General features: G+C 36.7%; 2 protein-coding genes and 1 long non-coding RNA gene across 3 annotated transcripts in view; 2 read left to right on the top strand and 1 right to left on the bottom strand.

Moving 5' to 3' along the window:
- The first annotated feature begins 20 nt into the window (after window positions 1-20).
- LOC147069274 (transmembrane protein 256 homolog) lies at window positions 21-6,640 on the top strand. Its single transcript, XM_085951284.1, has 3 exons — window positions 21-250; window positions 1,877-2,155; window positions 4,960-6,640. The coding sequence occupies exons 1-3, from the start codon at window positions 167-169 to the stop codon at window positions 5,101-5,103; spliced, it is 507 nt and encodes a 168-aa protein (XP_085807410.1). The 5' UTR covers window positions 21-166; the 3' UTR covers window positions 5,104-6,640.
- Window positions 6,641-7,633: 993 nt separating this feature from the next.
- LOC147069273 (uncharacterized) lies at window positions 7,634-10,571 on the top strand. Its single transcript, XR_015071248.1, has 2 exons — window positions 7,634-8,427; window positions 8,819-10,571. It is a non-coding gene; the product is annotated as an uncharacterized LOC147069273 (long non-coding RNA).
- A 1,607-nt stretch (window positions 10,572-12,178) lies between these two features.
- The window catches only part of LOC147069272 (protein Wnt-11b-2-like), a 44,204-nt gene continuing 31,752 nt past the window's right edge, over window positions 12,179-24,630 (bottom strand). The window contains exon 5 of the mRNA XM_085951144.1: window positions 12,179-15,801. Within this exon, the coding sequence (XP_085807270.1) occupies window positions 15,624-15,801 (178 nt within the window). The 3' untranslated portion in view covers window positions 12,179-15,623. The remainder of the gene's footprint in view (window positions 15,802-24,630) is intronic.

Raw genomic sequence — 24,630 nt, 5'->3', positions numbered from 1 at the left:
TTCGAATGTCTATTGTATATGTATAACTCTATAAATGGTATCAAAATTGTGTCTGTGGTACACTTTTGACAGCTCTCTTGACGTTCATTTTGCAATATTTTGGTTGTACAATTCCGATAGCGATTTGTTTAAAATATTGAATTACGTAACGTAAAATAATCTAATCATGGGCCATCTTGGAGATTCAGTAAATTACATTTTATTTTCGAATCCTATCTCCAAAGAGGTTTCAAAATTGCTCAGCAGCGCAGTGAGTATTCATTAAATTTCATCATTATTATGATTTGACATTGTAGCTAACCCTTTATCATCGCTATTGATAAATTAGGCGAAACGTTTACATAAAAAATAGTGTATTTTACTTTTAAATAGGTGAAATTAAAAATTACATCGCTGAGTATTATTTTATGTAAGAAGTAAAAATAAAAAGATGGGAGTCAATGGACTTACTCAATGAAAACAAATTGTAATTTAAAATACGCATATATTACGATAAACGCATAATAAATGTGTCGTACATAATGACATTTCAATTATTTATTTTAAAACGGACATAATCATAAATAAAATGTTTACACGTTGCAGTAGGTATGTGATTTTAATATATTATGTAAATACAAAAATTACCTTTATTTAAGTTTAATTTTGATATAATGATCTAATTATACAGTGGCATGTTGACAATGAAATTTCCCGCATTTTACGTATGAAAGATGCAAAATTCAATTAACACATTACTAAATTTTTAAATTCAATTTATTATAATACATTCAATTAAATGCATGCCAATTATTGGAATGAATTGAAAACGTACACGTGTGATTGTATTTATAGACACGTTTGTAATGAGTGCCCAAGGTCAAGTGATTGGTGGGCGATCTTTTATTTTGGCCAATTAGGGTTTATTGCGTTTTGACTCGAATGTTACGATCACCTGTGGCTTCGTTCTTATTGTTTTACATAAGTTTTTTTGTTGTTTTGTTTTTATAATAATAAGAAACATTGTCAGTTCAAGGAAAAAACATATTCTAAAGTCCGTATTCTTTATGCTGGCGTTCATGCCACACTGCTCGCGGGCGGAAAGCAAAGAGTTTGTGTCGTCGCGTTCGTCTGTTGCAAGTTTTCAATGGGAGGGAACGAGAGGGAATGCGGTGTTAAGATGCTGAATCGAGGGGGAAACCGCACGCCAGCATAAAGAATACGGACTCTAGAAAAGCTAAAGAACATATTACAGGCATTCAAATTATTAATTTAAGACGTTCACAACAAAGAAATATTATTAAAACAGTATTGTATAAAAAAAGAAATAGATCAGTATTAGTTATTAAACAGTAGAAAAGTGTAATACAAAATATATAAATTAGATAGGTACAAGGAGTAGGTACATAGGAAAGTCCACCGGATGAGTTAAGCAGATCCTATTTTAAGAATTTATAAAACAACGTCCACCTATACTCAGCCTCACGTAGGTGGAATAGGCATACACACAAGAGGAAGGGCGGGGGGGCGTTTTGGGTTACATACTACCATTTTTCATAATTTGATTTTTTTCATATTCGTACATCGTAGAAAGCTAGCTACTCATTTATTGTCGATGTGGTGATCACTCCTTTTCCATAAGCATAAACAGTTCCGATAAATCTCAATTAACCCTGACATTAAGTCGATTACACGTCAGTTTAACTGACAACTTAAAAATTGATGTCAAACCCATCGGGCCACGACTACGTTTCAGTTTCAGATGGCCGCTTCAGTTTTTGCATTCACATATCAGTTTTACTGACAGCTCAAATGAAACAGAGACTGAACGGACAACTAAACTGATCGTTTAAGTCGAAAATTAAGTTTAATAAATGGTTATATTATTTTATTTCAGGGCGTTTTAAAACCGAAAGCCAACGGTGTATCTTCATCACCTCCTGCAGAGATCATAATGAAGCCGTTATTCAAATTGGCACAAGAAGCTGGGCCTTATGTGAGGCTAGCAGGCCTCATGGGAGCTTCGGCTGTGATTTTAGGAGCTTACGGAGCCCACAGGACGTACCCTGAAGAGACGAAGATAGAATACAGGCGGATTTTCGAGACGGCCAATAGATTTCACTTCATTCACAGTCTGGCCCTGTTGGGCGTGCCACTCTGTAGGAAACCAGCTGTGGTAAATGAAGATTCATTATAAAATTGTCATTTACACGAAATATTTTTTACACAAATCAACAAAGAAATAATTCATTTATATGATATATCATTTTTGATTCTACAATCTTCTTCGTCGTGTCGGGTCTTCAATAGCTAAAATGTGTCACTCCAGAAGTTGGCGAAGGCAACACCATTTTCCTCAGCTTGTAGGATCTCGTCGAAATTGCAGCTTACTGGGTAAGCCTTGCATGAAAAAAAGTGCTCCATGCTTTGCATTTCCCCGCACTCGCAGGTTTGGTCATCGGAGATCAACCACTTCACCATGTTGACACGAGTGCGCCCTATCATGGTTCTCAGTCTGTTTAGGGCTTTCCATGTACGGTACCCGAGACTGGCTCCGGGTGGGAGATGCTCTGCTGGCTTTACCCAATCTTCGAGACTAGGTTCGCCTCCCATGCGGATAGTCTATCTTCTTCGGGTGGGACGGTCAGAGGTATGGTTGTCGCCATAAAGCTTCTTCTGGATTTTAGCCTTGTTTTGCACATTTGATACCCATGCATGACGTGTCACGAGTCCCTCTCTTGGGCAATTGGATGCAGATTTCAGTTATGTACAGCGGTGAATTAGCTTTTTTCTCCCTAACCATCTTTGAATCATCTGTAGTTTCTGTTCTGTTCTTTAGTTATTACTAATTAAAACTTTCATTTTGTGGAAGAATATTCGCAAACAATAAAAACACTAGACTATTTTTAATTATTCATGCTTTTAATAATGGAATCAAAAGGAAAAAATCAAAAAGTGACTCATTTGTTTCAAATTAAATAAAAATAATAAAAAAAGAAAGCATGATGATTCTTTTGTTTTTAAAACAAATGAAAATGCAGTAAACTGTCATGCTGTCAACAATTGATGTCACTGCACATCAAGATATTCAAAAAATATCTTAATCTATGAGTAATGCTGAGAACTTGTGATTTCTTTACATTTACCGATTAAATTAAATAATATTGGATTCTTGAGAAATTTCTATTTAATATACATTTTTAACCTCTCTTCCAAAATCGAGAACTTTTTTAAAGTCCCCTTGTGAAATTCTCGCAAGTAATAAGATTTTCAATCACAATGTCTAATAATGCTAAACTTATACATATGTGCCAGTGGCGAAGGGTGGAGGTAGGCTGTTAAGATCTGACATAAATAGTGCACACTAAACTTTATCAGTCATAATTATTCATTGAACTAATTAATAAATAATGCGATTTGCAAATGGTGCTGGTTAGTTTTTAAAATTAAGTTAAACCCTGACTAAATCAACCCATCATAGGTAGGCCTTGAAGGTCCGACAAAAATAGTGTACACTTTGTAAGTCATACTTATTCGTTTCAGTTAAATTAAGAATACAAATTTATTAAGCCTTGTCTATGTTACGCCGAATGTGCGAAATTGACTATTACATGAAATTGGCAAAATTTTGACATTTGACACATTTGGTTAGTTTGATTAGTTGCAAAAAACACCACCGGAGCGTGACCATCTATTTTGACCAATGCATGAGCATTTGACACATTTGGTTTAGTTGCAAAAAACACCACCGCTACTGTCTAATTTGCCCAATGCATGAACTAAGCAGAAAGATTACTGCCGAATTCACGCACTTGGCAGATATTGTGCCTAATTCATGAATAAGACAACGGGCTTGCATTTTTCATGATTTAGGCAAAATTTTGCCCATTTCATGTAATAGGTAGTCAATTTCGCACATTCGGCGTAACATCTATACCAAACCATAATCGATAATTTCATTGAATTTATAATATCTAAAATTATGTATGATTTAATGGCATAATAGTAGATATTTTATAGGTAGATGAATATTTTTTGACTATTATCTATTATGGCTTGGTTACGCAGGGTTTAGTTGAATTTTAAAAACTAACCAACACCATCTACAAATAATTGTAGTCTTAATTTAATGAAAACAAAAATGTATTACTGACAAAGTTTAGTGTGGACTATTAATAGCCTACCTTCACCCTTTGCCACTTTTATGTGCCTATAAAGCCTATAAAGGCCAGATGCATAGACGTCGAATTGTTATTTTTTTTTTTAACTTAGTTGGCTATCTTTTAAACAACTATTCATAGGCATACTTATGAATTATCGGCTACCAAGTCTTGTATATATGGAATTCAAGCAAATAATAACATTGAGTATTTCGTTTGCAATAAAACAAAAGTATACCAAGTACCGATTTTTTCGACTCAGACACGGAAGACAGAAGATACAGAGTTATGGTAAATTAAACAAAAACAGCATTACGTCGTGGGTCCCAGGTTCGAATCCTGGGTCTGGCAAGTACACATATTGTTTTTTCAATTTGCGTATGAGTCAGAGTATGGACCTAATAGGTTGAGCAAGTGGCTGACATCCGTTTCTCGTAAAAACAAAATGTGTCAATACAAATCTCCACTCTGTGGAGGCCCAATATGATCCTATTAAGATCGGACATGATCGAAAGAAACAAAAAATGATGTGCCTGACCAAACTTAGTGCTGTTATTAAAATAATATTGTAATGCCATTAGATAAGATAAAAGATACTAAGGTCACTGTATCTGTAGTGTGTGCATTTATAAAATTAAACCTCTGATAAAGCAACCATTAGTTTGGCGTTGTATATCAATTTTAAAACATTTAATAAACTGACAGAAAATTGGGATTTTGAAAAGATTTATAATCCAAATGTAGCCTACGAAAGGATGGGCCTAAAACTCTTTGTACCATGTTTTATTAGGCACTTACCTTATTGTAATTTTTCTTCCAGAGTGGCTCCCTCATCACCGTCGGCATGATATTGTTCTGTGGAACGTGTTACTACCACGCCTTTACCGGCGATAAAAGTATGCAGAAACTGGCACCAGTCGGTGGAACGTGTCTCATCCTGGGATGGCTTGCCATGGTCATCTAAATCTCCTAGATCTTCATTCTAATCATTTTACTCATTAATCGTACTTGAATAGGATCAATGGAAGAAATTCAACCAATCTTTGAATTGCTTCCATTAAATTTTAATCCATCGTACGTATCGTACATGTTATGATTTTATGTATTTGTTACCATTTATGTAAAATGATACTTTAATTAGTAAAAGTGTAACTATTTTCTATATAAGCGTTGGTCAACCATTGTGTTGCTATGTAATATATAATAATGTGATTTATAAGGAAATTTCACGCACCTACATTTTCGACAGTGAATATTAACCACATTACAAAATATCAGACCATTTTCGACAAAATGATATATAGTTTACTCTCAATCATTTACCTTAGCTGTGTCAATTGTGCAGCAGATTCATCATCAGCTGGGATCGATCCACTGCTGGTTATAGGCTTCCCCATTTCCATACTTCTTGGACCTTAGTTCTCCTCTGCCACACACTTGGCTCTATTAATATTTCGACTTGAAAAGTTTTGCCAGAAGGTGACATTTATAATTAAGTATTTTTTTTTTAATTCTTCGATTGATTCACGTCAGTCAAAATATTCTAATAATGTTCTAGTCAAAAAAATTACCAAGAATAAAACTCATTTTAAACAATGATAAAACTTATCAGATAATATACATTATTATGATGAATAAACTGTGTTTACTTATCCTTATAGCAGAGGGCTTAGGGGAACAGACAACGATTTGCGATGTAATAGAGTTTGCTAAAAACCTCAAGTGGAAATGGGCTGGACACATAGCTCGAAGAAAGGACAATCTGACAAATTTAGTCATCCAGTGGTATCCAAGAGGTGCAAAATGTCCGAAGGTAGACCTAGAGGCTGGATCGATGAAATGATAAAGTTCTGTGGAAGTACGGGCAACGCAACGCACAGGACTGAGAGAAGTGGAATCAGCTTGGAGAGGCCTTCATCCAGCAGTGAATAGATTCAGGCTGATGATGATGATGGCAATAAATGGTTGAAAACCGCTACTCCGTATTAGCTGAACATTTCAGTTAATATAACTTACCGTTATCCGTTACAATGTTACATAGTTGTATAGTATACTTTTCGTTTACATTAGGATTGGTTGCTATTACGGTTTTAGAAACCCTATTTTTTGTGACTCTGAAAGCCCCTGGTGAACCTTGTCGTTAAGTAGACTTCTACATTTTGTTTCTTCCTTCACTCTGCCATCTCAGATATTTATAGACATGTTGTCATAATCGATTCATACTCCGTTTTCCCTTGTTTGATGGTACACATTTTGTAAGTTGTCCGGAACATCGCAGGCCAAGAACCAATCTTGATGAATATGACGATTTCAAACTAGAGTCCATGATTGAAATGTAGTGACAAAGATTCTTCGCTCAAACATTTCATTGTTAATTCTGCAATATTTGCTCTGCATGAAACATGTGGTTTAGGAGGGAATTGAAACTCAATTACGTAAATATTTGTAAACTATGAATTGAATCGGCTTATTTCCAATTGAAATAACAAACATATCAATTTAAAAAAAAAACCTCCTTTATTAACAAATACATTAATTTGAATGCTATTGTTAGATACACTGCAGTTTTGTTTTTATAATTTTTTTATTATATGATATAGCAAATAATATCAGTGGCGAGGTGTGGAGGTAGACTGTTAAGCTCCGACATAAATAGTGCACACAGGGAACTCAGAATTAATGGGAACTGAAATACATAACGGGTAAGGCGATAGCAGGTAACCGACTCGAGTAAGGAAGAATCCGGGCTAAACTTTCACACGTGTCAATAATCCGTTTTACATCGAATACTGAAAGCTGCTCTCGGTTTATGCATTTACGCACATTTAATGTTGGTGTATTGCTTCATTTTCGTAGGACACTCACACATTCAAACCCTGCATCAAGATGCGACGTATTGAATATAGCCTATCGGTATTCTATTTATTATCTGTTCTGTGAGTGCACACTATACTTTGTCAGTCAAACGTAATTGTTTTCATTGAATTAAGACTACAATGTAAAGATAGTATTTGTTAGATTTAAGTTCATAAGTGCTACGAGCAGGACGGCATTATGACTCGAATTCGCGTGCGAGAGGTATGGACGTGATTATCATGCGCAGATGTTTTTAACAATTCTCACATTTGACCAGATATTTTGTCCGTTATATCGTGGTTCTGCTTTAATACCAATCTGATAAATGTTTTTTTTTTTGGCAACACTTCACCTCCGCATAAATCGAATGAATTTATTATTTTATTATTGTGATTGAAACGCAAAAGACTTGGATATTATTATGTATATTTGATTTAGTTTTTTTTTATATTTATTCTTTTCTCTGGCGTTGTATTAGAGAGTTTTATATAGTAATATTAATTTTTAACTGTAAATATCGCTGCTTCAATATCACAAGGTTGTATGTTGCTCTAGTGATAATTGCTTAAAATTGACATAATATCGTAGCAAATTCATATCTGAAGTTATTAAAATCAAAGGCAAGAATATCTCATGTAGTCCTGTGGGAAATATTTCCCTTTGCTTCTAATAGCCTCATTTCTGCTTTTAACATGATTTTTTAAATATCTCTCGAGACAGGAAAATAATAAATGAAAATGTTTATTTTAAATTTCTTTTATTGTGTTAACTGTCAATTCATGTTGGAAATGCATTGTATTATTAATTAAATTAAATTTATAATTAAATGCAAATTTTTATACCTACTTATTCCATTTTTATTTAATATCGAGGGTCTACTGACAGAACGCATTATTTCAGTTTTTGCTGTTTTTCTGTTTTAAATGCCAAAATGTATACAATTTTACGCTCTACGTCCTGGTAAAACGCTCAAAGGCATAGGATATAATGGTGAGAAAATAGAATCATTGTTAAATTATATTGTTATTTTTTTATTCTGATAGAAAGCATGATAATGACCTAATGCGTTCTGCGTATACAAAATACAAGACTTGTAACATGTCGCATATTGTGTTTGCCATAAAGGTTAGTCTTTATAATGTAGAAAAAATGTTTTTAAATCATAAAAAAATTTACGTGGGAGAACGCTTTGAAAAAAAAATTAAAGTCCTTTTTGCGATTATCTCAGAACTTGTTTTAATGAGCTAATGCTTTCTGTCAGTATACCCTCGATATATTTGTACCGGTTATAAATGTCCCTTTAAGGCGGATGAAACCGGTCTAAATATAATTAATAAAACTGAAAAAAGTACTATAAAAATTGGCGTTTATTTTAAAACCCTGATGTCTAAAGATCTACGACTACAAAAGGCCATGAAGCCCAATGACAGTAGTGTAATTCGGTACTGTGATGGCAAACGGTTATAACTGCTGTTTACACAATTTTACAGGAAAGCAAAAACAATGTTTTGAAATCAGTCTCGACATTTTTTGATGTATTTTATATCAAAATAAGCAGAATTAGCATCGCAACACAAACCTCAAATCTTTTAAAAAGATCGAAGTTTTATTTATCTTGCATTTTAAGCAGATTTATATCTTTTTGCCATATTAACATTTTTCACATTTGGTCAGATGCAGATATCTTTTAACGTTACTTTGTGACCAATAAAGTTGCAGCTCTAATATTTTGCCACATCAAAGAATGTACAATTTGGAATGTAATATGAAAGAAAACTAAAAAAGTGAAAAAACAGCAGTTATATAACCGTCTGCCATCACAGTACCGAATTGTGGAAGTGAAACAATTGCATAACGAGCCAGGCTCTGAGAAAATATATAAACATATTGTGACCTCACTGCAAATTGAATCTGGTGCGTCCGGATGAGAAGTCAGTACCTTGGGGCGGTGAGGTGAGGTGAGGTGCAGGTATAGGGAACATCCAACTGCCGTCGATTGACTGACACGTCTAAAGGTGATGCCAAAATGGATCTGGATGCTTTATCTCATTGATTTGAATAAAATCCAATCGAATCAATATATTTCTTCATTCTGTGTACTTTTTTATCTATCTATCACTAGACAGTTACATACTTTGTAATATTGAGGCATCGCTATAATATGTAGAATATTAGTCATTAAGTTTAGAAATGAATTTCGCTTAGGTGTGTAGGTAATCAACTATTTTTCATTGTTATATTTTAGAAATATTAATCTAACCTCACTTACTAAATGCACAATTTATGAACTTTAGTAATATGTAACTAACTTTATGTTTCTTATTTTAATAAGTTGTAATATTTCTCTTCTTCTTTTCCTACATTAACATTCTATGTGTAGGTATGGTCCACTATTCATCAGGTAACCGGTTCCGATAACCAAAGTCTTGATATTGCCAGTGCGTTTAACCAGCGCCATCTTTAGATTAGTAAATCCTGAGCATATCTTTTTGCACAAGCAACGAGTGGTCCACTTTTCAGCTGTCAAAATCAGATCCCAGATTGCTTGACATATTGATTCTGCCTTTCTCGTTTCAAAATGAATTATAAAAAATTCTCAAATCAAATATATTAACTCTCAGTATTATTTTATAAATACTATACATTCCTGTTATTCATCAGCTGTCAAAGTCAGACTGACTAGTCCTTCACACAAAAACCGGTGGTAATATCGATTTCCAAAAAATATGTAGCATTGATCTATGCATTACATTTGTAGAATAGTGCTAGTGTATTATTTATCATGTAACTCATCTATCCGAATCAAACCATTGTCTGTGTGAACATGACGGACACGTCATTATGAGCACTCAATAGTCTATAGAACAATGACAGGCAATGATAGGTCATCCATAGACAACAACGGTAGGGGCGGAAAAAGTAGGACCAGTCGTTGTGAATGTATCAGCTTTCTACTTGAGTCGGCAATGGTTTAACGCATGCTACATATTTAGACACGTCAATACTACAACTAGATAACTCTGATTTGGTCATTGTTGGGAAAATGAAATTTAAACTTTACTTGATTAACATAAATCTAGGCTATAATTAATTATTATTTAAAATAAAAATGGAAAATTGTCCTTGTCTTAATTGGGGACAATTAAATAATGTTCAATTCTGTAAAACATATTGTAGATATATTATTTTAATTATTTATTGCATTTTATGGTTTTAAAGTTATGTAATATTTTCAAACAGTTCCCATTAACTTCTGACTTACCTAGTTTCATCATTTTGTAGAGAAGGAAATGTAGAATCATATAGCTATCTCAAAAACAGTGAAAATCAAGTTATCTAGTTGTAGTATTTAGGTGACTATATTATGTTATTGGAGTAGTTTTTATTTATTCGTCTAACGCAGACAGAATCGGGACTTTACAGTAACTGTAATAATATGTAATTGTTACAGTAACAGCTGTCGAACAACCTGTTGAATACACGCCATTAATATCAAAAAAATGATTGTTCATTCCATAAAATTATCTTCCATTTATGTATGTAAAATTCTATAATAAAAAAATATATTGCAAGAAATAGTTGTGTTTTAATCAATGTGGTATGTAGTGATACCAAATATCATATTGCCTAAATCCCCCATCAAAAATCCTCCAATCGACAGAGTTGGGAATATAATGGTAATATTATTGTAACTGTAAATGAGTCAAGGCTAGACCAGGATGCACAGCGAACCAGGATGCAACAAACAAAAAGAAAGCTACCGTTATCTGTTTCTGGGCAGACGTCGCCTCTAAATACAATTTGCCACCTTTTCGCACCAAAGCGTCCGTTTACAAATGTTAATAATTAATTGTTACTTGTCAAGCGAAATATACTTATGTAATACTTAATGTCCCTGAATCCGTGTTTTTAATAAGTGGAAAAGTATAAATCAACACCCTACGTAAACCCATACCTATTAGTAGATATTTCCGAGTTCAAATCCCAGCAGGTCTATTCTTAACTGTTATCACTTTAGCACGTTTCCGCTGTTTTCATTGGTCAAAATCAGCACGGAAGGCATTCTATAAACAAAACAGGGTACTGTTCGGTTAAAGCGGATACAGCGGAAAACGCATTTTGAAAATAGCCGATAAACTGGATTATTTGTTAGTTTGGGTTAGGTTAGGTTTGGTTAGGTTAACCTAACAAATAATCCAGTTTATCGGCTATTTTCAAAATGCGTTTTCCGCTGTATCCGCTTTAACCCAACAGTACCCAAAACAGTTATCGGCCGCTATCTGTAATTCATAATACGGTGATTGGTAGACATGTCAGTCAAATTCGGATACGTTCGTAATGCCGAACCTAAGCGGATAAGACCGACCACAAGCGGATAAAACCGAACGAGCATCATATAGTTGGTAATGAGCTGTACACAAGAATTATAACTATAGTGGAATAATATTAAGTGACGGAAATGTATAAGAATAAAATTGTGAATTGATTGTTACGTTCTCCGAACGAAACAAGCAAGACTTTTCATTTTATTGCCATTCATTTATTATTAAATTTTGTAAATCCTGGGTTCTACCAACACCCTGAGCTAGTCTTGTAACCCAGGATATCTCAGTACGTTACAAGAGCGTTATGTTACAATACATATGATACTTTTCCGAGGTCCGAGCTCGGTGAAACAGAATGCGGTGCAGAGCGACTGACACGAAGCTTACTGACCGGACTGAGATCAAGATTGATACTAATAGGTATTTAGACTGACTAACTCATCAACTTATCACCCGCTAATTATATGCATGAATATTCGGTAAATTGCGAGTCATTGTTGATAAAGTTTGCAGTTGATAAATCTGCTGGCTTCTGCATTATTGCACTTCAAACGTTTCGATCCCATCGAATAATGTCACGCGTGTAGAATATTCTGACTGTAGATACGACGATTGTGCGATAGTTAAAATGACTTGCTAATTCTTACTTCGTCGAAATAATGCTGACAAAGCCCGAAGAAATTAACCGCTACAACCTCGCAGACCACTACTGTAGAACATCACACTGGCTTTAGCCTTAGCGATAGGTAAGGGGACCTGCTCCAGGATGTGGGGGCCATGCACATATCATTCATAGAAACTCTAGAACGACTATTGCTTCAATGGATTTTATTATTACTTAAGTACATGTCACGTAAAGTTAAGTACCTATATGATAATATTATAAATAATTTTTAATAAATATTACAGGAATAGTTAAAGAATAAAACATATTTACAAAAAATTATTCTTAATCATATGAAATTAATAATAAATAATGGTGCACTCCGTGGAGAAGGTGCTAGAATCCTTACTTCTTGTTTCATGGGTTACAGACTCGAACCTTGTTATTAATCACTACACTACTTTTCCAGTGAAGGCTCGATATTAACAAGATTTTTTTAACATTCTACATATTATTACAATATAACTATATCATTACAATTTCTATGAATTAATAATAAGTTAGAATAATACTATCTTAAACATTTAATCAGTACAAATTATGTTCTTTTAAATAATGTCTAAAAAATAGCCTGGGAGCGCGCTGCAGAACCATATTTAGCCACGTAAGTCTTTAGGAGGGCAACATTGGCAACTTAGATTGCATCGCCTACAGTGTAATATGTCATATAGCAGGCAGTAAATCTACAAAAAAGAGTACTGCCCAGAATGAAACCATTTTAAATCGTGTCCGGAAACTTGTACGTATGCAGTTTGTCATATCACACTTCATCATGAAATGTTGTATCGGAAATATATGGCCGTATAAAACACGGTTCTTGTCGGTTTACACCTTACAGGAAGCCACCAGTAAACAAATTTGAAAATAGCTGATATACTGGATTATTTGTTAGGTTAGGTTTTCATTCTTGAATTCATGAATTTTGCCAAAATCAGCTATGAAAATTGAATTAATATTCATATTGAATCTAATAAAATTGGAGACCGTATAGTATAATAATATGGTCATCTCTTTCAAAGCTCACGGCGAACTGTGCCACGGTGAAATGTTTTACATACAATTTACATGTAACCATTTTAAATATGGTCAAGACACGCCGTACTAAGTGAATTAGCAATTCAATGTTTTTTATTGCCAAGTTAACCCACATGATTCTGCATTGTGCTCTAAATCTACATTATTAACGTCTTATTGACAGTGCCGAAGACTCCTTACTGAGTGATTATTTAGCGTTTATCTTAAAAATACCAGGAGTGAAGACTCGATTGCAAACGATTCTTTAACATTTAATGTTACCCATCTATTAATCATTTAATTACAAGAATTTTTTAATCACCAAAGTATAATTATTTAAGTAGGTACTAATTTTAACGACTAAAATGTAATTAATTAAGAAAGTAAACTATAATAGCGCCTGTACACGCGCATGGATTTGCTGGCAGCAATAGTGTGTATTTTAAACTATCGCGATAATAACTTTTTACACGTAAAGGTGCTGACTGTTTCGCCAATCTCATTCTTCAAGAGTAAGCGAGACGCGATGTTGTCATTGTATGGTGCTATTTGACAGGCCGTGAAAATCGGTAGACGTCAAAATAAGACTGCGGGCTGTAGTTCAATTTTTTCGGCAGGTACACTTGAAGAATGAGCAAGTAAACAGTTATTGTCGCGATATTTAAATTTACACACTATTGGTGCCAGTAAATCAATGCATGTGTACAGGTGCTATTATACCTCAAGTTAGTATTAAGTATCAATATTTATGGATAAAAATTTACTGTAGTTCGAAAGTGTTATTGATCGGGGCTTAAATCATTTTTTTGAAACCTCTTAGATGACATAGGTACTCAGTTAAATTTGATCCAAAATAACACTTACTAATTAAACCCAGGCCTTACAAATATCAACTGAACTGTGTCTTTCTTCATATAATGATAAAGAAATACTTTAGATTTGAGTATGATTATATTATAAGTTACAGGTTGATTAAATAAAACAATAAATATTTTGATTAAATAATAAATTAAGTAATTAAAATTAATCAAATAATTAGTTAATTAATTGATTATATATCAATAGCCATTCTAGAACCGTAATAAAGGCAGATGACTGCTTCGAGACCAGTGTAGTATCTTTCTGTCACAATCACATGTCTCAATCACCGTGCTAGAACGGCTAACTTTACAGTTATATTGATATAAAAATTATATAACCTTATTATTAGATAATAATATATGGTTTCAAAATAGTACATTTTATATTTTACTCTATTATGGAGAAAAAGACATTGATAAATACAGACATACATAATTAATTTATTATACATAATTAATTTTAATAATCTAATTTATTACAAATAGTACCTATGAAGTACAATAATAATCTGTCTATTCACTTCACCGTGAAATGTTGTATCGGAAATATATCGTCGGTGTTTTGTAAAAAGGGCGAATTAACCAAAATGCTATTTTACAGGAGGAGGATTTTTAACTTTTGACATTTATTTGTTAATTACCTGTGGATGGTTATAAATATCTAACAAGTTTAGAATACTGTCATTATAATATGCATTATTATATAATATTTTAAAAGGCCAAATATGTCACATTCGCTTTTATTCATAATACTAAATGGATATTCGCCCTTACGATTATCGTTTTTAAGTACTTCCCTGTGGAGATACAAATTCACCGTTTTTACACAACAAAGCTAGTGGGGTACATTTTGTATTTTCATTAAAATCTCGATTTCGCCAAAATGGTTGATTCACCCTTTTTACAAAACACCGACGATATGGTTGTATATTAAAGACCGTCCAACCTCTTTGTGCCGTATAGTATTGAGATAAAATGCATGTCTAAATAAAACACGGTTTTCGTCAGTTTATAGGATTATTTGTTAGGTTAGGTTAGGTTTGGTTTTCATTCTTGAATTAATTCATGAATTTTGCCAAAATCAAAGATAACCGTATAGTTTACGGTCATCTCTTTCCGATAAGAAAGCTCACGGCGAACTGTGCCACAATGAAATGTAATACTTACAATTTACCGTATCCGGAAAATTGTACGTAAACAGTGCACCGCAGGACACTTTTAATTTAATCAAATTTAATCAACATTTAATCAAATGACGAGTTCTTCGGTGAACATTTCGCCATGGAGTATATTTGTAAGTATGCTACAACACGTGGAGATGTCTTTACTAGGTTAGGTTAGGTTAGGGTTAATCTAATTGGAACAGTACTATTTGCAAACTATCACCGCATTTTGTAAGATATGTACAAATGTAGGTATTCCGCGGTGAAATGTTCAACCAAGAACTCGTCATTTGATAAAATGTTATACGAACTCATGTTTCACGTACTGCGGCGCACGATGAACTGCATACGTACAACTCACATGTAACCACAATTTACATGTAACCTTATTTATGTTGGATCTTAACAGTCTATCCTCACCCTTCGCCACTAGTCTTGACACATACAATTGAAAAGTGACAGGTTATTACTCCATGACATGCATGACTAAATTGTAGTTAGAGATATCTTTTAGACTTCAACTGGAAATCGGCACCAATTAATGCAGAATAGGAAGGCTTTCATTGGATGTCAAACGATGTTACCATAAAGAACAAATAGTTTCAATTGCAATAATTAGTTTCGGTAATGGTTTTGCAGACGTCGCACTCCACCTTGCAGCACCAGATGTACCGGCAGTTGCACCTCTCCAATTTCTCTGACAGTAGAGTTTTATAGCCTCGTCCGCAGCAAAGATGACGGCAGCTCGCCTCCCCCGTCCGCGACGTTCCGTTGCACCATCTGTGAACGAATAGTGAAAAAGTTTAGTTTTAATTTAAATTACTTCGTTTCTTGCGCTACTCACTATATTGTCTTTATATTATAATTTAATATAATATATTATTTTCTTTTTAACACTGCAACTGGTTATGAGGCCCCATTGTAGTACTGTAGTGAAACAGTAGTGTAGCATATTAGATCCGACATAAATAGTGCACACTAAACTTTGTCAGTCAAACGTATTTTTTTGGCGTGTATTTTTGAAGGAAGTATTAATAGACAGTTTTGAAAAGTTTTTAAATCCCAAGTGTCAGAATTTTTAATCATTGGTAAGTATTTATTTCGAAGTGTCAGAATAAGGACGCCAGTTTTAGTGTGGAGGGTAAAATAATGTTTGAGGAAGTAATAATATTAAAAAATCGGTTGTAAAACTAAATAATCATTATTTAAATTACGCGTGTCAGTAGATAAAACATATATCCATTATTATTATGATAATTTGACAAGTAAACAATTGTATATGGGACGCATAGCAATTTAGGGTTACCATCTCGCACGTAAGGGATATTTGTCTATGCTCGCACGCCAAATTCATGAATATTCGGTACAAATGACCATTATTGTGATTATTAAAAGAAGACCAACTTAAAAGTAATGGAAGGTGCACCAAAAGAGCGATAATTATATGAGCACATCACACAGATGACAGAAGATAACCTCAATTCCGATAACTTTAAACCCAAATTATAATAATTTAGTGATATTTGACGGTTTATAAATATTATGGAAATTAAAAATATACCTATTAAACTATTATTATCTAATTGAAATAACCTGTTTCATAAATTAATTCTATTGAAACGATTATGAATAATGTGTCTTCAATTGAAATTACGTGCAAAATAACTAATTAGCTTAAAGTTAAGTGATAGTTAATGGACTATTTCAACCTATATCTAATATACTTACTTACATATTTTTAAAGAAAATAATAATGAAAAATAATACCTCATTTTAAGGTTAAATTTGATTAAAAATGTTATATTGTGAAATATTATTCATTCAACCAAATTTTTCATACATTTTGAATGAGATTAAAATACCTAATATGATTGATCGAACTAATAAATCGATAATCGAATGAGTTTATGTGATATTAGTATTAATTCAAATAAAATAGCTACCTACTTTCTGGTTTTCATGTCGATTATAAAACAATTTATATTAGTATAAATCTTTTAGATAACGAACCTTTTAATGTCGAGACAATTGAAACATATCTATTACTTATCCCATATAATATCAAAATTACGGATATCGATAAATTATACTAAATAATTTTATTGACAAAATAAAAGGAATGTTATTGATCGACAATGGCTAGGCATTTTTTGCTGTGGGGAAAATATTGATATATTTTTATAAAATTTACAATAACCTGGTCACACCGTTCACCGTTGACATGACAAGCCAAGCGACCCTTCAAGTTGCCATGTATTTTTTTTTGTAAACAACTGAAGTCTGCCTTATTCTTTATTTTTTATGTCAAAAATAAACCTATAATAGACACATCTGGTGTACCTACCTATCTGTCTTCTTATTTTTTTAAATGTTAAAAATATATTATAATACACACTAGTCATACAACATAATTCTATAATGGAGCATGTATTTTCAATGGTCATTAGCCCAGTGTAGATACCTACTGAAAACAGTTTCTAATTCTTTCTAATTGATTACAAACTAATTCTGTTGTACCCAGAGCATAGAACCAACAGTTACAGCTGATGGCTAGAACGAATTTCTTAAGAAACCTGCTCAGAAGATCCACATTGAATTGTGGAGCCATTTTTTTAGATACATTCATTATAATAGAAAGAAAAGATACTTTTCTAGATTTCTAGTGCTGAGGAAGTCAACTGTCATCTGTCAAGGTACAGCATAACCATAGACGATTATGGTATTAGTCTATGATACAACTAACTCGAATATTAGTCTATGTTATAACCCTGGTTGGAATGACAGAGAAGAATACTATCTTAGAAAATTTAAAAAAGCGGCCAATTAAATTATTTCTGCCCAAATTTTAATCTATTCTGACACACAAATATTTATACTTGACATTAAACATTTTAATAATTCCCTGTGCTTGTTTAAATACTTTCCCATATATTATTTGAATACTTACCATTGAGCATTTTTTACTTCCTGCTGATTTTAAATTATTCCCTAAGATTAATAAAATACTTTTATTAAGATACTTCCTATTTTTGAATATTTATACTTACCGAATAATTAGAAGCCTATTTTTTTTCATTGAATTAAAACTATAATGTGTAGATAGTATTTGTCAGTTTTCAAAATTCAATTAAACCCTGCCTAATCCAAGCCATAGTATATAGGTCATGGCCCCCACTACTTGAAGCGGGACCCCAGGCTACAATCTTCGGCGGGCCCCCCTACCTATCTCTAAGGTTTAAATCAGTGTGACGATCTTCTTCTTTCTTCTTTTGCCATATCCGCTCCTTAACTGGAGCATATGGACACCACGCGGCGCCTCCAAGAATCCCTGTCGCTCGCCAGTCTTCTTGCTTCGTTCCAGGTCAAACCAGCATCCCGTAGCTCCGCCGTATACACTCTGTAGATTGTATTAAGCGGCCTTCCAGGACACCGGAATCCAGTCGGCTTGAAGAACAGGCAAGCCAGGTTGAAGTTCTCTTCTGGCATCCGCAGCACGTGGCCGAGCCAGGTCCAACGTCGCCTCTTCACTTTCAGCGTGATGAGAGGCTGCTTGGTGCGTTCTCTTATCTCCTCGTTGCTCCTAAAGTCATACCACCGCACACCCAGTATTCGTTGCAAACATCTGTTTTCGAAGCTCAGTATACGGTTGCTCTGAGCCTTCGTAAGGTGCCATGATTCGCTACCGTAAAGCAGCACCGTCAGAATGCAAGCGTCGAATAGGTGGCATTTGGTTTTGACCGAGTACAATCGTGAGTCCCAGACATTCCGCATCGAGTTGAATGTTGCTCCAGCCATTCCCATTCGGATAGCGAGCTCTTTCTGCAAAATGCCATCTCCCGTGATGTGTACCCCCAGGTACTTGAAGCTGTCGACGCTCTCGATGTTTTGTCCGTCGCTAATCAGAGGGAAATCTGGATCAGGACAGGTGCTATTACACAAGACATTGGTTTTCTTCGCGTTGATTTTCAAACAATGCCCTCGATTGAGTTGTCGAATAGGACAGCGTCATCGGCGTATTCTAGGTCGCATAGCTTCACCGTGGGGGTAACAGGTATGCCTCGGTCGGGTGGTATTGACTTCCGTAGTATGAAGTCAAAGAGAATGATGAAGAGAAACGGTGCAAGGACACAACCCTGTCTGACTCCGGTCGTGACCCGAACCATTCCGTGACAGTGTCTCCAATTCTGACACAGCATTCGCTATTCTCGTGCAGGCTTTTGATTATGGCAATGATCTTGGGAGGGATCCTGTATGCTCCCAGTATCGTCCAGAGGGAGGGGCGGTGCGGACTGTCGAAAGCCTTCTCATAATCCACAAAGCAGCAGGCCATCGGACTGTTCAGCTCATGGCTCTGCTGGAGAAGACATCGAAGGTTGTGGATTTGGTCTGCACACGCTCGACCAGGTAGAAACCCGGCTTGGTTTTTCCTGAGGACGTGCATTATTGGGTCCCTTATTCTCATCAAGAGGATGTTTGCCAAAATCTTTCCCGGAACACTGAGTAGCGTAATGCCTCGGTAATTGTCGCAGCTTAGAGGGTCACCTTTTTTGTGAAGTGTGATGATTTCACCGTTCACCCAGTCCCTTGGACAGCGCTCTTCTTCCCACACCTTTGTCATCAAATGAAACATAGGGTGCAGGATTGCGCTCAGGCTGTACTTGAGGAATTCAGGATGAATCCCGTCTCCCCCCGGTGCCTTTCCGTTCTTGAGCCTTTTCACAGCCGATTTTATCTCGGTGTGCGTGGGCGAGCGATCGGAAATGTCGGTCGCTCGGGGAATGTCCAAAAGTAAAGCTTCCGCAGATATGTCAAAGGGATCCAAAGGGGGTGGGCGGTTCAGCACTCCGCAGAAATAATTATTCCAAATCTTCTTGACACATTCTGCGTCAGACTCTATTGCTCCACTGGGACCACGAATGGCTCCGGGAGTCGGTGGTCGCCTGCCGCAGACTTCACGGGTGATTCGGAAGAGTTTCCTGGTGTCATTTCTGCTTGCTGCCTCCTCTGCCGCTTCAATTTGCCGGTTCATAAAATTGCGCTTGTCCAACCGCACGGATCGTTTGACTACCCTGTCTTGACTACCGGCGGTCCTCGGTTCGGTCGGGGTCTGTCTCCTCGTCTCTCAGGTCTTTCAGCCTGGCTCGTTTTCCAATTTCATCCCACGTTTCGTCAGACATCCACTTTGGCTGCTCACTCCTTCTGGTACCAAGGACGGTACGGGCGGACGACACAATCGCACTCTTTATGAGGCTCCAGTCCGCCTCAATGAGGTCGGATTCAGATGTGTGCCGCTCGTAGATACGATCTACACTATCTCGTACAGCAGTTTCGAAGTCGATCCGAATTCTGCGGTGTCGGAGCTTCTCAATGTCAATTTGTTCGCGCTTTGGAGGCCTCGCCTGGCGACTGAGTTTTACTCGGATGTTTCCAATGAGTAACTCATGATCGCTATGGATATCGGCGTCTCTGTAAGTACGCACGTCGAGAAGTTCCTTTCGGTACTTCAAGCTGTACAAGAAGTCTGTACAAGAACTGTAGTGCGTCCATCAGAAGACGTCCACGTATATTTGTGAATATCTTTGTGGGGAAAAACAGTGCCTCCGATAGCGAGCTCGTTCATAGTGGCAAACTCTACGAGCCTCTCACCATTATCGTTGGGGTCACCGAGGCCGTGTCGTCCCATCACCGTAGGGCCAAGCACCGGGTCTGCTCCTACTCTCGCATTATAATCCCTCATTACAATCACGCGGTCTCTTCGGGGGATGGCGGAGACTGCCGCGTGGAGAGAATCGTAGAAGGCATCCTTTATCTGCGCGTCGGCATCCTCAGTGGGGGCGTAGCACTGAAAGACGGTCAAGGAGCTATCTGGCGTCTTGAAGGAAGCACGTATCAGTCTCTCCGAGATTGGTTCCCATTTCACGAGGCAACGGGCCGCTCTCTTTGACATCAATACTGCCACTCCCTGGCGATGATATTGCTCCTGACCTGAGTAGACAATAGAGTAACCCTCAATCAACTTTCTCCCGGCTCCTTTCCAGCGCACTTCGCTCAACCCTAGGATGTCCACACCGTAGGTGTGCATGATGCGTGTGGCGTGCAGGTCCTTTCCGGGGGTACGCAGGGTGCGAACATTATATGTCCCAATGCGCATACTCGAGTTGTTAGAGAGGATTACTCTACCTGTTTCATTGTCCATTTCCATGCAAGGTCATCGTTTTACAGAGCCGGTTGTCGTCCGAGGCTGCTGTGTAGGTGTTGTTTTAATCTGTTTCGTTTAAGGAGGCAAGGTGATTAGCCCAGCGCTCCCGAGGCCTGAGCCACGAGGGCCCTGAGGGTCGGCTCAACCGAGTTTTTCTGTCGGGGATTTCCTTCCCTTAGCCAGAAGGCCAGTTTTATGGTGCCGGTCACTCGCCCTTCGCCCCCTGCTGTTAGCTACAGCTTACGCTGCATTGCCCGGAGGTCGCCGCGGGGAGGCCAGCAGATGGGACTTGCTGGCAGTTTGGCATTTCCCAACTTTTGCTATGAACACATCTACTGGCGTCAATGTGTCCACTTGGGGCCGACATTATACGACGAAATAGTGTAATTTAGGGTATTGTATAGCGATTTTTTGTATTTTAATGCACCCACTTGTATTGTGGAATATCGACAAACAATAATCAATGTTAGTATACTCGTGAAATAGCGCCGCAGGCGACATTTTTTACTATTAGTGCAATTTGTGATGTGTGGTCGGTCCGCCACGCCAAGTCCCCCTTAAGCCCGGGCCCCTAGGTTAGAGCCCTGTCAGCACCCCCCCTTGTGGGGGCCATGATATAGGTACTATTCAAAAAATATTTGTTTATCTATATAGATAGATAGAAGAATATTTTTTATCGATTATGGTTTGGTTTGGGCAGAGTTTAATGAATTTAAAAAAACTAACTAACACCACCATATTAGGTATTCTTAATTCAACGGAAACAAATAATTATGACTGAAAAAATATTCATTATTTCTGTCAGATCGGTCGTAGCATACCGAATCTATTATGGTTTGGTTTTTTTTCTCGACCATATCCGATCAATGACATTAATATGGACGAACCATCTGGAAAAAAAATGACACTCACTTTTTTGTTGGGTCTGCCGAATGGCATAATCTGTTCTAACGCCATTACAATAAAGGTGATATTGCTATAAATTTCTGATGCTTTTTGTCGGGTCTGCCGAATGGCATAATTCATATTTTAATATCAATATCGTTCGCTCAAATGAACATTGGCACTAGAAACACTGTTCTAACGCCATTACAATAACGGTGATATTGCTATAAATTCCCGATGCGTGATATCGCATAATGGAAATTGCGAAATTTTGTCACGTGACGTCTACCTATGCATGTGCGAATGTCGCTATGCGCGAATTTACTTGCTAGCTACTGTACTGAGTGCATTGTCGATTTATGTTGTCATTGTGTCTGATCCAAATAAGATCATATCGGTCTCCACGGAGTGGAGGTTTTTATTAACAGATTTAAGGTTTTACGAGAAATGGATGTCAGCCATTTGCTAATATGTGTATTTGTCAGACCCAGGATTCGAGCCTGGGACCCACGACGCTACAGACCGACATTTAAGCAACGTCGTGGAGATATGGTTTGGATTAAGTAGGGTTTAACGTAATTTTAAAAACTAAAACCAGTACAATCCGTTAACTATTGTATTCTTAGTTAAATGAAAACAAATAAATATGACTGACAAAGTATAGTGTGCATTACATTTATGTCGAATCTTAACAGCCTACCTCTACCCCTCGCCACTGGCATATTGTATAATGTATATTATATTTGTTATGTATTTTGTACCTCATTATAACTTAGTTATAAAACAATAATTGAAAACTGTAATATAATATGAGTTGTTTATTTCTTTGAAAACAAAATAAAAACACAGGTAAATTACTTCATACTGCATTCTATTTTATCTTCGGTAATGCAGAAATGCGTCAACCGGTCGTGCAACCCTTGATGCGCCGGCACTGCATGATCATAGCATAGCGGAAAATTCATCGAAAAGTATTTTCATCGAATAAAATTGACCGACAATATAATTCGTTGAAATTCCAACTCATCGAAAATATGATAATTAATGCTAGAAGTGCTCACGTATGCATGTAAAACACGGACCCTAATGTAAGCCGGCTCGCACATCAAAACTCGTCACGTCTGCAACGTGTCGAATACGTCGATGTGACGTCTCGTTATTCACAAAAAACGCGTTGCCAAACGGAGTTCGGTAGATTGGCCGAATGCGACTTTTTCGTTTGAAAAAAACGTCGAGTGCTGCCATCAACAAATCGCATGCGTTCCGGGCTGCGAATCGAAGACGCCAGAACGCATACACACATCTACGAATTGGTCATTCCAAATCCAAATGTATATACGTTTTGAGAGGTTACGCGCGACTGTCGCTAGATAGATGTGCGCTGTCTTCATATGCAACATCGGAGCGATGTTCCTAGAAGGTTTGATTTATGGCTGTGCGGCAGAAGAGGCGAGTTTAGATGTGACAGAAGGGCTAAAGACTGTTATTGATGTTTTTTTCCGTCTAAAGTGGGTAGGTACAAAAAATTGTATACTTTTATATTTTTGAAAAATTATCGAGCTCTCCGGTTTATATATTTTAAAAATTTTGAACACTGCAGTCATAAGATTCGACGAAGAAAAAAATATAATTAATATTCTATATACCTAAATTTATTGTGTTTTTTCGTTTCTAGGGAGGGGGCCTGAATATGAGGACCCCCCTCCCTTTGTGTGCGTGACTTATCTGTAATAATATGATATGCTCTGCATCGTAACACGGAAAAATATCTTTTTTCTTCTTCTTTCACCCTGTCATTGTTACAACCCAACATTGGGGTATAGGGCAAGCACAAGTTTCCACTTCCCTCGATCCACCTCCAACTCTTGCGCCTCCCGCCATTCCAGACCTGCAGCGCGTAGATCGCTTTTGTAGCACCGCTGCAGGGTGAGGGAGGGCCGACCATGACGACGGAACCCTTCAGGCTGTACCACAAGGGTACGAAGTGTCGCACTCTTTGGCGGCATCCGGAACACATGACCCAGCCACGTAAAACGTCTCTTCGTGATCACCTCAATCACCGAAGGCTGCTGTGTCTTCTCATGAACTCGGGTGTTTGTAACGCGGTCGTACCAATGTACCCCTAAGATTCGGCGGAGACATTGATTCTCAAAGCTCAAAAGCCGAGACCCTTGAATCTTAGTAAGATGCCATGTCACAGAGCCATATATGAGCACAGGTAGCACGCACGTGTTGAACAAACGACATGTGGTCCTCACAGAATACAGTCTCGACCTCCATGCGACTCCAAGTTGGTTGAATGCAGATCCGCCATACCCATGCGGATTCCAAGCTCACTAGAAATACTACCATCGTCGGCAACCGTGGCACCCAAGTATTTGAACATGGACACCAGCTCGACGGGCAGACCGCAGAGGAGTGTCGGCGTCGATGAATGCAGCACTGTTCATGGGTGTGGTCTTAGCCGCATTCAGTTAATGCTCTATAGACCTACATAATAAATTGTGTTTTTTTCATTTCTAGGG

This window comes from Rhyacophila brunnea, unplaced genomic scaffold, assembly GCF_057557595.1.
Source record: "Rhyacophila brunnea isolate RB1 unplaced genomic scaffold, BYU_Rbru_1.0 scaffold_24, whole genome shotgun sequence".
Classification (NCBI taxonomy): domain Eukaryota; kingdom Metazoa; phylum Arthropoda; class Insecta; order Trichoptera; family Rhyacophilidae; genus Rhyacophila; species Rhyacophila brunnea.
Note: the sequence above shows the minus strand (reverse complement) of the source record. Positions and strands in the feature narration are given on the sequence as shown.